The sequence below is a fragment of the Abramis brama genome (genome assembly GCF_963993115.1).
Source record: "Abramis brama genome assembly, chromosome: 16".
NCBI lineage: Eukaryota > Metazoa > Chordata > Actinopteri > Cypriniformes > Leuciscidae > Abramis > Abramis brama.
In genome coordinates, this window is record NC_139978.1 from 36,001,177 (window position 1) to 36,015,510 (window position 14,334).

The 14,334-nt window shown below is 36.5% G+C and overlaps 1 protein-coding gene across 2 annotated transcripts; it reads left to right on the forward strand.

Annotated features, from left to right (window-relative positions):
- The first annotated feature begins 138 nt into the window (after nt 1–138).
- Nucleotides 139–8,768, forward strand: dgcr6 (DiGeorge syndrome critical region gene 6). 2 transcript variants are annotated; one of them, XM_084086653.1, is made up of 6 exons: nt 139–337; nt 1,262–1,378; nt 2,959–3,119; nt 3,192–3,292; nt 3,355–3,495; nt 8,337–8,768. In XM_084086653.1, exons 2-6 carry the CDS (start codon nt 1,275–1,277, stop codon nt 8,415–8,417), a joined length of 588 nt encoding a protein of 195 aa, XP_083942779.1. In that variant the 5' UTR covers nt 139–337; nt 1,262–1,274; the 3' UTR covers nt 8,418–8,768. The 2 variants fall into 2 exon arrangements, with proteins under 2 accessions (XP_083942779.1, XP_083942780.1); XM_084086654.1 differs by having other exon boundaries at nt 164–422.
- The last annotated feature ends 5,566 nt before the right edge of the window (nt 8,769–14,334 follow it).

Genomic DNA, 14,334 nt, shown 5'->3' on the forward strand with positions numbered 1-14,334 from the left:
TGGCCTACAATAAGAAATTATTATTATTATTATATAGACATGGATTACAACAAAAAAAATTGTTATTTTGTATCGATGTCTATGTTTAAAATAGTGAATTATTATTTAAAACTCTAAGGCATATGAAAGGGCAGCCCTGCGTGCTGAAGGACCTCAGGACGCCGCTGCTGCGCATGCGCTAACCTCCACACACACATTTCAAAACAATCATCATCATCATCACTTGAATCTCTAATATAAGCATGCTGTACATTCAGTGAAAGATTGTTTTTGTATTTAAACTCGACACACCTTAAACATTCATCTTTTCGTCTCTGGGACTTGAAACATAACGCGGGTAAGAGTTTCGTTCAGTTTAATCTCGTTTAGTAATGAGACGATGCAGTTCTTTAAAGCCATCGGAGTCTGAAGAGAAACAAACGGTGAATACATAATTCATATTGATTTCATATTTTTATTTGCAGTCAGTACATATGCAAAACGATCTATGTTCAATTATCCCCCTTATTGCATTGCATAAGACTTCATATTCAATTTCTACTACTTTCTTGGCATATTTTGGTAATATGTTTTTATTTAGATGTTAATCTTTCTTTTATTCACTACATTCAATACTTACATTTAATCACAATAATAATAATTTAAGTCTTAAAAGTAGTATGTTTACAGTTGCCAAGTTACTTAATTCAGTGTTATTGTAGTTTTATTTATACACAATTATAAGTATATAATTATATTTTACATTAGATTTTATTTTATATTTTCGTTTTATTTATTTTTAGTGTAAGTTTAAGTCATTTTATTAAGTGCGTTTATTAATTTTACCAGGTTCCTAAAATGTGATGTGATGTTTTTAATGTTTTTTCTTCAAAATCTTGATTTTCTTCTTTTATTTTGCTTTAGCTTTATTTCAGTCAGCGAAAACAATTTTAATAATTACAGTATTAGTTAAAGATAACAACACTGAGTAAATGCATACATATATACATATTTTTATTTATACAGCTGTATATACAAGTACATAATGCTCAAATCTGTACATAAGTTTTCTGCTCCAGATGTGTACCACTTTAGTATTATTATTATTTTCTTTCTTAGTCCTATTTAAATGTTCTACATATTCATGTCATATATGTATGTATGTACTCAGAGATTCTGAAAAAACATAACTCATTCCTTGTGTGTTTTCATTCTGATTGTGAGTGTGACTCATCCGTCAGATGTATTGATTTATAATGAGCTCTTTTCCTCTTCCCATAAGGTCTGAATGTGTGATGGACACATACTGCAGTGATGATCAGTCTGATGCTGCCAGACAACAAGAGAGACACTATTACCTGCTGTCAGAGCTGCAGGCGCTTGTGAAGGACCTGCCCAGGTACACACACCACACCAGATCACACCACACCACACCAGATCACACCAGATCAGTGTTCAAAACCATGTGAAACAGTCTGTTTGACCATTTAATAATTCTCGAATACTAATGTCCATTAAAGGGGTGGTATAATGCCCTTTTCACAAGATGTAAAATAAGTCTCTGATGTCCCCAGAGTGTGTGTGTGAAGTTTCAGCTCAAAATACCCCACAGATATTGTTATAGCATGTTAAAATTGTCACTTTTTGAGGGTGAGCAAAAACACACCGTTTTGTGTCTGTTCCTTTAAATGCAAATGAGCTGCTGCTCCCGGCGCAGGGGGCGGAGCTTCAAGAGCTTGTGTCATTTTACCTCACACACACATGCACTGAAAATTTCAAAAACTTTCAGCCTTTTATGTTCAAACCGGAGTCAGACAATGATGGAGAGACTCAAGAAGAAGTGACAACATGTAGAAGCAACAGGACATTTCTGAATGGTTAGTTGATGAATTTATGAAGCTGATGTGTAGTTATCTTCTAGTCATTGATTAGCATATTCTGTCATGATAATCTATAAATCGTGTTCCGGGGGTGGGGTTTATGTAAATTTTAGGGTTGGTGATGTCACTAACCCGGGAGGAAGCTTGTGTAGTCTCTACCAGCCGTTTGTTGTAGTCCTTAAAAAGCGATTTCTTTAAAAGCAAATATCTCCCTTTGCTTTGAACTTTGAGCGTTGTAACTTTGCAGATGTTGTTTATGCTCAAACAGCAACATTACACACTAAGGGCCCGTCCACACGGAGACGCGTTTCGCTGTATACGTATACATTTTTTATCGTATTGGCGTTTCGTCCACACGGATCCGGCGTTTTGGGAGACTGAAACCGCTATTTTTTGAAACCGGGTCCCAAAGTGGATAAATCTGAAAACGACACCCTTGCGGTTTCGTGTGTACAGCCAATCCGTATATTTTGTGAAACGATGATGTCATCACATCACGTGTCGTCTGTGTCACGCGTAACAGCAACAAAAATAATGGCGGACTTACATGATTGTGTTCGTGCTGCAGAAGCTACTAAGCCTACTAACTTTATTACAGCAAAATATATTGCTTCACTGCAACTGTGGTGAGCAACAAGCGATAATCTTCGTCCTCTTCTTCTTGGTTTGTATACAGCGCGCAAGGTTATGCGCATGCTCAAAGTCTTCTTCTCCGTGTATAGTGTATCTCTGTGTCAGAATTACAGCGCCCCATACTGGTCTGGCATATATACTACACCGTTTTCAGTCGGTTTCAGTGGTTTCGTGTGTACGCAGATATTTCCTGAGACGACGCCGTGTTTACGGAATTTTTTTTTAGAACGAGAAAAAAAAAAAATCGGATCGGGAACGCACCGGCTTCGTGTGGACGTGGCCTAACTAAAGTTAGGAAAAGTGAAATCACAATCAACCACCGCTTTAACAGATTTGGTAGTTCCCCTTCTACAAATCTAAACACATATATCTAACAAAAATATAATGTTTATCGATCCTTTGGCAGTCTAAACACTTTCTACCATGTCTGCTCTTGTAAGTGGAGTAATAAGTGTGTTTGTTTCAGCTCGTTTCAGCAGCGTCTGTCGTACACCACGCTCAGTGATCTGGCTCAAGCGCTCATCGACGGGACGGTGTATGAAATAGTGCAAGGGCTGCTGGACATTCAACATCTGACGGAGAAAAACCTCTATAACCAGAGACAGAAACTACACAGCGAACACAGAGGTGTGTGTGTGTGAGTGTTTCAGGCCATACTGAAAACAAGGAGTGTGTGATTTGTGTGTCTTTCTGTTTCAGCGCTCAAGCAGGATTTGGTTCGGAAACACAAACAGGCTCTGCAAGCGTGCAAGTCTCATAATTTGGCCGTTATGAAAACCAATCAGCGAGCAGAAAATGAGGTAAGATTGGTGTGTTTTTATCGAGTCCCACAGCGAACACTGCCTGACCGTCACCGTTTCAGGCTCTCGATCAGCGAGTGAAAGATGAGCAGAGGATGATGGATGAGAAGATCGTGGCTGAAATGGATCAGAAGGTTCTGGATCAGCAGAACACGCTGGAGAAAGCAGGCGTACCGGGTTTCTACATCACCACCAACCCGCAGGTCAAGCTCTTCACAGCAAACAAAAACATGATCTAAGAACGTTTTGCTAATGTTCTTACTAGGGCTGTCACTTTTTATTCGATATTCGAATATGCATTCGAACATGACGTGAAATATCCGAAATCGAACTATCCGGTTTTTAAAGCGGTGGTTGATTATGATTTCACTTTTCTAACTTTAGTTAGTGTGTAATGTTGCTGTTTGAGCATAAACAACATCTGCAAAGTTACGACGCTCAAAGTTCAAAGCAAAGGGAGATATTTGCTTTTAAAGAAATCGCTTTTTAAGGACTACAGCAAACGGCTGGTAGAGACTACACCACATTCCTCCCGGGTTAGTGACATCACCAACCCTAAATTTACATATTTAATTTAATTACATATAAAAATCTACATTCGCGCCTGCCGCGTCTAGTTATGGCGCTTTTCCACTGCATGGTACGGTACGGCTCGTTTCGGTACGGCACGCTTTGGCGCTTTTCCACTGCATGGTACGGTACGGCTCGTTTCGGTACGGCTCACTTATGGCGCATTTCCACTGCATGGTACGGTACGGTACGGCTCGCTTCGGCTCGCTTTAAATGGTACCACCTCTGTTGAGGTTCCAAGCGTACTGTACCGATACTAAAATGTGACGTGAAAACACTGCAGATCACTGATTGGCCAGACAGAATCATCACTACCAGCTTCATTGTATTTACGACACGAGACACTAAACCCGCTAGATTTAAATAGCCAGTAGACAACAGCCAACAGCTGTAGCGCCTGTTTTAAAAGTATTTGCTTTAAAAAAAAAAAGAGTATAAACTTCAAAAAAGAAATGGCTGAATCGTGGTCAGTGGACGAGGTGCAGACGTTCCTCTCGTTGGTTGCCGAGGAGTGGATGGGGAAACACGGAATGAAAAATTCGCATTTAATATGATGATGTCATGGCAATAGAGACGGCAACTATAACGATCAGTCCCACCCACTTTGAAGCGGTACTAACTGCAGTGGAAAAGCAACCGAGCTAAAGCGAACCGAACTGTGCCGTACCGAGTCGAGTTGTACCACGCAGTGGAAAAGCGAAGCGAGTCGAACCGTACCGAGCCGAACCGAACCGAGCCGTACCATGCAGTGGAAAAGCGCCATTATACGCTTGACCACTTTGTGTCCATTCGCGCGTCAAAAGACGGTAGCGGTCAGAACTCTGGTGTACTTTGGAAGGAGCGGGCGGTCTGACTGACAATAGCCCATCCCGACACCTTTTGACAGCGTATCCGCACTTAATTCTGACCACCTGTACACCTAGCTCCGAGGAGCTGTTTGGTACTGAAACCATTGTCAGTCAACAACATTCTTTTTTTGCAAAGATGTTTGAAATAGTTCGGCAGAAAATAGCCTACTTCATTTGTCAGTAGGGCAATATGATTTTCGTTTATGTTGCTTAGAAATTTGAGTTTATTTTTTGAGTTTATTGAATTTATGTTATTTATATTTCATAAAGTTTTTCTGTGGCATTTTTTTCTCTGCTGACAGTAGGCCTACAATGTTAAAATAGCCTAATATTTATATTGACAGACCTCCTTAAACCTTAGGTGTGTATGTGTGTGTCCCGAATAAATAATAATAAAAAAAAGGAATAAAGTTCAAAAGTCGGACTATAAGCGAATGAGGCATGATTCACACCTTTATTAAAATGGCTGTAATCTGTTCTGTTACCACAATAGTAGGCTACTTGATCTGTTTAAAATGATTTCCTTGATATATGCCTAAGGTGTTAAATTCAAAATAAAAAATCAAAATTAAAATTAGTCTAATCCAGTAATTCATTTTTTCAGTTTTGATCTGAGTACAATCAGAAAACCCGTCGTTATTCGTTTTTTCATTTTAGTTCAGGAAATAAATAATGGAAAAACAAGTAGTTTTTGATCTTTTTATTTTTGGTTTTAATTTGAAAAAACGAATGATCCACGGACGGTGACGGACCCATCATATTCTGCGATTATAGGCCTATATAAGAGTATTTAATTTGTATCCATAGCTGGCCCGCCACCTACTGGCTAAAAAAAATATTGGCCCGCGGCCAAAGTTACTTGCCGACCCCTGGAATATGCTAATCAATGACTAGAAGATAACTACACAATAGCTACATAAATTCATCAATTAACCATTCAGAAATGTCCTGTTGCTTCTACATGTTGTCACTTCTTCTTGAGTCTCTCCATCTTTGTTTGACTTCGGTTTGAACATAAAAGGCTAAAAGTTGTTGAAATTTTCAGTGCATGTCTGTGTGAGTGCAAGCTCTTGAAGCTCCGCCCCCTGTGCCGGGAGCTGCAGCTCATTTGCATTTAAAGGGACACACACAAAACGGTATGTTTTTGCTCACCCTCAAAAAGTGACAACTTTAACATGCTATATAAAAATATCTGTGGCGTATTTTGAGCTAAAACTTCACACACACACTCTGGGGACATCAGAGACTTATTTAACATCTTGTGAAAAGGGCATTATACCACCCCTTTAAAGTGCATTTTTTTACAGTCTATGATTAGACCGTTTGCTTTTTATTTTATTGTTTGTCATCTCATCCAGTAGCGGCCGCTCTAACCGTATTGTAGCGTAGGCCCATGACCAAATCAAGCGAATAATAGCCAATAGCCAGCTTGTTTTGAAAATGGAAGATAACGACAAGACTAAAGAGACCGCGCTGTAATTCCTGCCTATTACACACACACACACACACGACCCACAGAAAAGACGCGTGTCAGTATCGAGTTCTCTTTCGGGCTTGAACAAACCATAACACACAAATTATGCCAAATGTCTGTTTTGTCGAGTGTCCTCATAAGAGCAGTCGTAAATCATTTAAATAAAGTCTTAAATGAACGTAGAGATTTGTGAGAAAATGGGACGCGTGTCAGATCGCGTCTGTCAGCAGTGGCTGGTCTTAAAGTGTCATTAATGTTAATCAAAGAACAAAGGTAAGAGAGTACATTACTCACTCAGACCCGGCGCCAGGAGGATTATTATACCGGTAGCCTAATCATGAATGCACTCCGCTATCTTTTAGCACATCTCCGGCAGGTTGTTCGTTAACTTCATTTTACATTTTACTCGTAGATATTCAAATATATTAGAATATATTCGAATGCTTGATATTTGATATCCATTCGAATTAGATTTTTCTCAAAAGTGACAGCCCTAGTTCTTACTAAGTTATGGAAAAAAAAGGGTTAGAGTTCGTGTTTAGGGTTCTCTGAACGTTAAGGTATCTTGCAAACATTATGAGAACGATACTTTTAAATGTTCTCTGAATATTCTAAAACAAGCAGTAACATTAAAAACGTTAGATGAACATCCAAATAAAACCTCATATCAAAAGTTATTAAAGACCATATCATTTTGAACAAACATTCTGTGGAGTGCAACAATGCTTTTTTCTGCGGAGTTGGTTCCAGAAGTATTTATTTCCATTCATTTCTCCCATAGGGATTTCAAAAAAATCTTTGTTATAACAATGTTATAAGCCATGAACCAAGCTAACCAGTTACGAGGTGAATCATAACACTTCAAACTTTGATTTTGAAGCAAAAAACTACGGTTTTTAAAAATCTGACGAAAAGACAAAGGTACAAGACTGTGAACTTTACAAGGCTTTAGTGAAGGAAAGAACTACAATCCCATGAAGCATTGCGAACAGCATAATTCAATTAAAAATGATGGAGAAATATAAAACTACTCATTTAAAAATGTTGAATATATCTATATAAACAATATATTTAAAGTTTTGATTATTTTGCGGTGTTTCATGGGAGTGGGCGTGGTTTACTTGTTTAGACTCTGATTGGTGTAATTAGCATCATGGGTAATGTAGTTTTTCACCACAAATTCCACTGTTAAACATGATCATTTAAAAAAATAAGTTGAAATAATGTTGGCAGATGGTTTCAACATAAGCAAATACCATCGCTTTACCTTGTAGTTCACAGTGGAGTTAATTAGTTATAGTTAAAAATCAGTTTGCCTTTGGAGAAAATGAATGGGGTTTTTACTTCTGGAACCGACTGTTGCGCTCTATGAAAGTTGCTTGAAGAATGTTTGTTCTTAAAGGGGTGGTTGATTATGATTTGACTTTTCTAACTTTAGTTAGTGTGTAATGTTGCTGTTTGAGCATAAACAACATCTGCAAAGTTACAGCGCTCAAAGTTCAAAGCAAAGGGAGATATTTGCTTTTAAAGAAATCGCTTTTTAAGGACTACAACAAACGGCTGGTAGAGACTACACGAGCTTCCTCCCGGGTTAGTGACATCACCAACCCTAAAATTTACATAAGCCCCGCCCCCAGAACACGATTTATAGATTATCATGACAGAATATGCTAATCAATGACTAGAAGATAACTACACATAAGCTTCATAAATTCATCAACTAACCATTCATAAGTGTTGTCTACACATTGTCACTTCTTCTTGAGTCTCTCCATCTTTGTTTGACTTCGGTTTGAACATAAAAGGCTAAAAGTTTTTGAAATTTTCAGTGCATGTCTGTGTGAGTGCAAGCTGTTGAAGCTCCGCCCCCTGCGCCGGGAGCAGCAGCTCATTTGCATTTAAAGGGACAGACACAAAAACGGTGTGTTTTTGCTCACCCTCAAAAAGTGACAACTTTAACATGCTATACAAAAATATCTGTGGGGTATTTTGAGCTAAAACTTCACATACACACTCAGACTTATTTTACATCTTGTGAAAAGCATTATACCTCCCCTTTAACTTTGAGAGAACCTTGATTGATGTTCTGAGAACGTTCCCTGTTAGCTGGGTTACTCCTGCTCTTTCCAAGCCGGTTTTCTGTGTGTCGCAGGAGGTGATGATGCAGATGAATCTGCTGGAACTGGTCCTGAAGCTGCAGCAGAAAGAGACTGTTTCCGGATCTCTGCCTTGAGACACTCGACCGCATGATTTCTGATGGTGTTGAAAGACTCCAGCACCAGTCAAGCCTCTCAGCTGAATGTGAATGACTGGTTTTGATTACAGTAGGACGTCAGACCTTCAAAAGTGTTGGAATCTGTTTTTGTTGACGTTTATGATGATGATGGGCTGGAAAGGTCAATGACATGACCCTGGACAAGACTGAAAAAGTGCCCACATGAACTTTCCTTTTGACATTAAATATTGTTTTGTAGATGTATATAAAATTGATTTGCATCCAAGCTCGTTGGCAAACATTCAGTGCTCTGTTATGATTTGTGTTATTTGTGAAGCAACTGTATTATAAAAATAAAATATGACAGTCTGTGTTTGTTGATTTATTTTTTGAACAGGCTTTGCATAATTAAATCAGATCAAGCTTGACCGTCTGCTTTTTGCTTTAATGAAAAAGTGTTTAAATATGTTGGGAGAATTTTAAACCATTGATTTTAAGCAATGAAATAGAGGAGTTTTATCACTCAACATGTGAGTAAGGTCTTTTATTGACTGTACTCTTATGATTTATGACTTCTGATTTCTTGTTTTTGTCACCAGAGGAATTGACTTTCCATTCTGAACACAGCCAACACAGGGATACGGACATCAGAAATCAAGATCTCACGATCACACTATCTCAGGTACAGCTGTGTGATCTTACTGTCCTTTAACATTTACAAATGACCTTCAGAAGAAGCTTCTGGAAGGCAGGCTTATGAAAGTAAGTGATATCTACTAGTTTACTGTGTGTTTGCTGCTGGTTATTGTGGGGATTTTCTCTAGAGCCCGTAAATTGTTCTACAACAATATCCATCTTTACTGAGAAGCTTCTGCTGATATTGATCGCTTAAGCAGAAATCAACACTTTCAGCATTAAGAAACACTAGACCTCGCAAACACAACTGAAGTACAGCAGCAGAAGCTAACAAAAGAAGAACAGAAGATCTTGAAGACGGGCTGGAAACAAACGGCTGATCTCAGAGGATTCAGGAGACTTCACGAGTTCACAGGTATATTTAAATACCTTTTTAATTTACAACATTTTCAAAAGTTTAACAACTAAAACTAAAATTGAAAAATACAATTATATAGACAAACGAATAAAATTAACAAAAACTTTAAAATGTAACATTTAAAATGAAAACTATATTTATAAATATATATATATATATATATATATATATATAACTTTGAGCAAGCTCAAAGATAATAGTCAAATAAATACTTAACGAGGTTTAGTGTTTTGTTTTCCTTCATATTTAAAAATATAAAATATTTTACTCATATTTTGGTTTAATTGTGTGTGTGTATATTATTTATTTATTTATATATATATATATATATATATATATATATACACACACACACATATATATACACTAAGGTGGCCCTTATTTTTCAAGTTTTGATTTATAAGTGTCTGACCCCCGTAAGTTGTTCCAATACATGAAAAAATAATTCAGGCAAAATATGAGCTCATTTGAACAATATTTAGAGGTGGCTCGATGACGTTGAAATTTTGTATAATCAGTTATTATGCTCAATTTGTGATAATTACCACTTGCCTAATTTTATCTAAACTATTTAAATTACATACTTGCTTATTTAATGGCAATTCTGAATTTACACCTATTTTGCACAAAATATATTCTATGCATTTCTTGCAGAAGCATAAATTGTGTTAACAACGGGCTAACGAAGCCACTTTCACAGAAATGCGTGGTGTTAAGAAACTCTGAACTATTGACTATGAACTGTGCAAACTTAGTCCAGGCAAAGTAGCTTTTTACGACAGACTAACTGTAAAATCATTTTTTGCAGCTTAGATCATTTCTATGAGGTGTACTTTCACTGTGTAAAGTTTTAGCTGGTAGGAGTAAAGGAAAAAATTAAGCCTATGCGGGTGTATTTTAGGTAGCCTATATTCGATTAGTGTATAGCTCATTTGCATATTCAAATTCATTTTCAAAGAAACTTGTAATACAAAAAATTTGACTCTTCATGGGTACTTTCATTGTGTAAAGTTTCATTTTGATAGGAGTAAAGGAAAAAAATAGCCCCATTGGGGTGTATTGTTGCCTGGCCTTATTGGCACACATCTCGGATTGATGAGAATTTAACATATTTCCTCAACTAGGATTTCTTAGGACTTTTAGTATGTTGTTCTGGACACCTCATAGAAATGATCTAAGCTGCAAAAAATTATTTTACAATTAGTTCTATTTTTGGCTCCAAAATTAGTTACTTTGCCTGGACTAAATGTGAAAAGATGCGTATCATCAGTTATCTTACAATAGTCAAATGTATGTTGTGTAAGATATATTTGGTTAAATAATTAATATAGTACTCGCATTGAACTGTGATCAAGTAATAGGCTATGTGATTTGATGCATTCTGCAAACTGTGTATAGTATTGAATACAATGCTCAATGCTAAACGTTTAGAATTTTGCTGACTTGTAGAATTGCCTACAAAAACAGCGAACTTTGATGTGCTTGAGCTACCTCTAAATATTAATATTTTTGCCCCATTTTTTTCTGGGGTGTTTTTAGCATAAATGGAACAAATCTAGCGGGTCAGGCTGCAGAAAAACGGAAAAAAAATTTTTTCGTACATTTAAGGGCCACCCTAATATACACACACATCAAAATATGAGTAAAATATTTTATATTTTTAAATATGACGGAAAACAAAACACTAAACCTTGTTAAGTATTTATTTGACAATAATTCTGCAAAAAAGGCAAACTACAGCTACAGGTTTTATTTTTACATGCAAATAAAAAAAATGTGCTCAGAAAAACAAAAAGCTGACATAAAAAGCATACATCGTCCAAAACATAATCAGTTATTAATATTGCGTTGGTTCTCTCTCTTGTTTTTGCATGCGTTCATAATTTCATTGTATGACAGCTTGGTCAAAAATTGTGTCCCACAATTTGTCATATTTCATCGACTCCAAGCACAACTACACAATATGATCACAAAATCTTAAACAAATTTTTTATAATATTTGAATAAAGGGTGAAGATGTCCCTTTGTCCCCTGTGTTTTCACTTCTGGCCACTACTAAATATAACTATAATAGTATCTCAATGATATTAAAATAACACTGATTAACTTTTGATTGCAGTGTTTGTCAAATCTGAGGAGAGTTTGAGACATTGAGATCTTTTTCGAAACTCTAGAGGAGATAAATGTGTGATTACTGGGGTCTTTTTCTCAGGAGAAACATCTGAGACTTTCCATGTGTTCTCTGTTTAATCTCACATGCTGTCTCGGAGAAACGGTTGAGATTTCATCTGTGTTTTCTGTGAGACGTGTGACCCTGACCTAGCAAAATGTCTTAATGCGTCTCACGATGTATTCTGTTCGGGATTGTTTTAGGTTTTGCTGTACGAAAGTCCACCCGGTGAAGAAAATCACCAAGCTGTCAGATCTTAAAAGGTTAGAAGGTCCATAAACCGCTTCAAATCTGTCACATTTCTGCAGGTCTGACTTTTACATGCACTCTTAAAATGACCACTTCAAACCTTTTATGATCGGAGCATTTATGGCTGTTTGTGAGCTTTATGACCTTTTAGTGCAAGAAGAAAAAAAACACTGCAGGTGATACGTTACATTTAGCTTGAAAAGGAGTGAAAATGCAGGGGATTCAGCTCTTGTTTCTTCAGAAAATGTCAAAATCCAGTTGTTTTTAGTGCGAAATGTGTTTACTGAAATGAACAACAATAAATACCAAAGAACAAGAGTAACAGCTAAATAAGAAACTGGATGTGATGTCATTGGTCTCAAGTTCGGGGTCGGTAAGATTTTTGTATTTTTTTCTCTTCTGCTCACCGAGGCTGTATTTATTTGATCAAAAATACAATAAAAAATATGAAAAATTATTGTTATTTAAAGTAGCTGTTTTCTATGTGAATATATTGTAAAATGTAATTTATATCCTGTGATCAAAGCATCATTACTCCAGTCTTCAGTGTCACATGATCCTTCAGAAATCATTCTAATATGATGATTTGATGCTCAAGAAACATTTATGATTATTATCAATGTTGAAACTGACACATTTTATTTTTCAGGATTCTCAACAGAGACCTAGAGTAATAATGAAATGTTCCAGCTAGTCTTGGGTGGCAGATGTTCTTCAGGAATCCAGTAAAGCAGAACAGCAGTGTGTTCCTCGTGTTACGCTGAGCTCCAGAAACAGGTGCGGTGAGAACTAACACATGTCACACTGTAGCTCAGTCATCAGCACATCAGTAAACACACACACACACACACACACACACACACACACACACACACACACACACACACACACACACACACAGGAAGCAGCAGCTCCTCACTTCCTGTGGCTGAACACACAGCACAGATGCTCGAACACACAGGGAGAAGAAGAGAGTCCAGGGGATTTTCTGTATGGTATAAGCATGTGTTTGCAGAGATAATATTGGCCTCTGACTCTCTGTGTGTGTGTGTGTGTGTGTGTGTGTGTGTGTGTGTGTTCTGTACTCTTGCATGTGCAGCATTGTGCCATTAGGAGGCAGAGCAGATCAACAGATGAGTTTGAGTAAAACACACACAAGGAATAGAGTACTTTTATTTTTATTATTTACATCTGTCAGATATATGAATATAATATAATAAATTAAACAATGCTTTCATTTTACAATAATATGAGTAAACATTGTAGTGATTATATATTACCAAATACAGACATATTATATTTTAAAATATAATTGCTGGATAGATAGATAGATGGATAGAGATGGATAGAGATGGATAGATATAGATATAGATAGATAGATAGATAGATAGATAGATAGATAGATAGATAGATAGATAGATAGATAGATAGATAGATAGATAGATAGATAGATAGATAGGAATGAATGGATGGATGGATGGAGAATGACAGACAGACAGGTGGATGGATATGGATAGATATAGATAGAAATATATGGATAGATGGATGATATGGACAGATGGATGGATGGATAGATATGAATAGATATAAATGAATGAATGAATGAATGGATGGCTGGATGGATGGATATGGACAGATAGATAGATGATGGATGGATGTATAGATATAGATAGATGGATAGATGAATGGATGGATATGGATATGGATGGATGGATGGATGGATATGGACAGATAGATAGATAGATAGATTATAGTTATAAAAGTCAGCACGTGTTTAACTAAGAGCAGTTTTGTAAAAATATTTGCCACTCAGTTATTTAAACATAATTATGATTCTGAGATGTGATAAAAGCAGAGAACAAAGATTAGCCTGAAAGAAAACATGAAACACCAGATTACATGCTGATTTTTATATATATTATAATATAGTCCTAATGTAGCAAATTACTTATGATTGATGGTTATTACAAATATTACAGATATGAGTTTTCTTAAAGCCACAGTTTGCTATGGGAGAATAGGCTACTTAAAACAGTGTGTAGAGTCAGTTAATGATCTTTCCATGTTCCCAAACGGCCCTTGTCTGCCATTGCTCAGATCAACAGATTTACGATTGACAGGAGGTTTTGAAAGGCTAAACTGTTTAGGCTGGTTAACATTAACTTATGATATGCAGTTATTTCAGAGGTGGAGCAATTATTATATTTTGATGAAAGATAATGAAGACACGACAAATATTGATTGCCTTACAATAATTGGTTATTTGTTCACAATAAGCAAATTATATATGTAACAAGGTGAATTTTTATTTAATTTTGAGTATCAAAACCATTTATTTTGATTTCTTGTGAAATGCATTGAATGATGGATCCACTTACTATTAATAAGGGAGACAAAATAAATATTAATGGTGATATATGTGTATATATCATGATATCTGTATTTGTATGATGGAGGCTGTT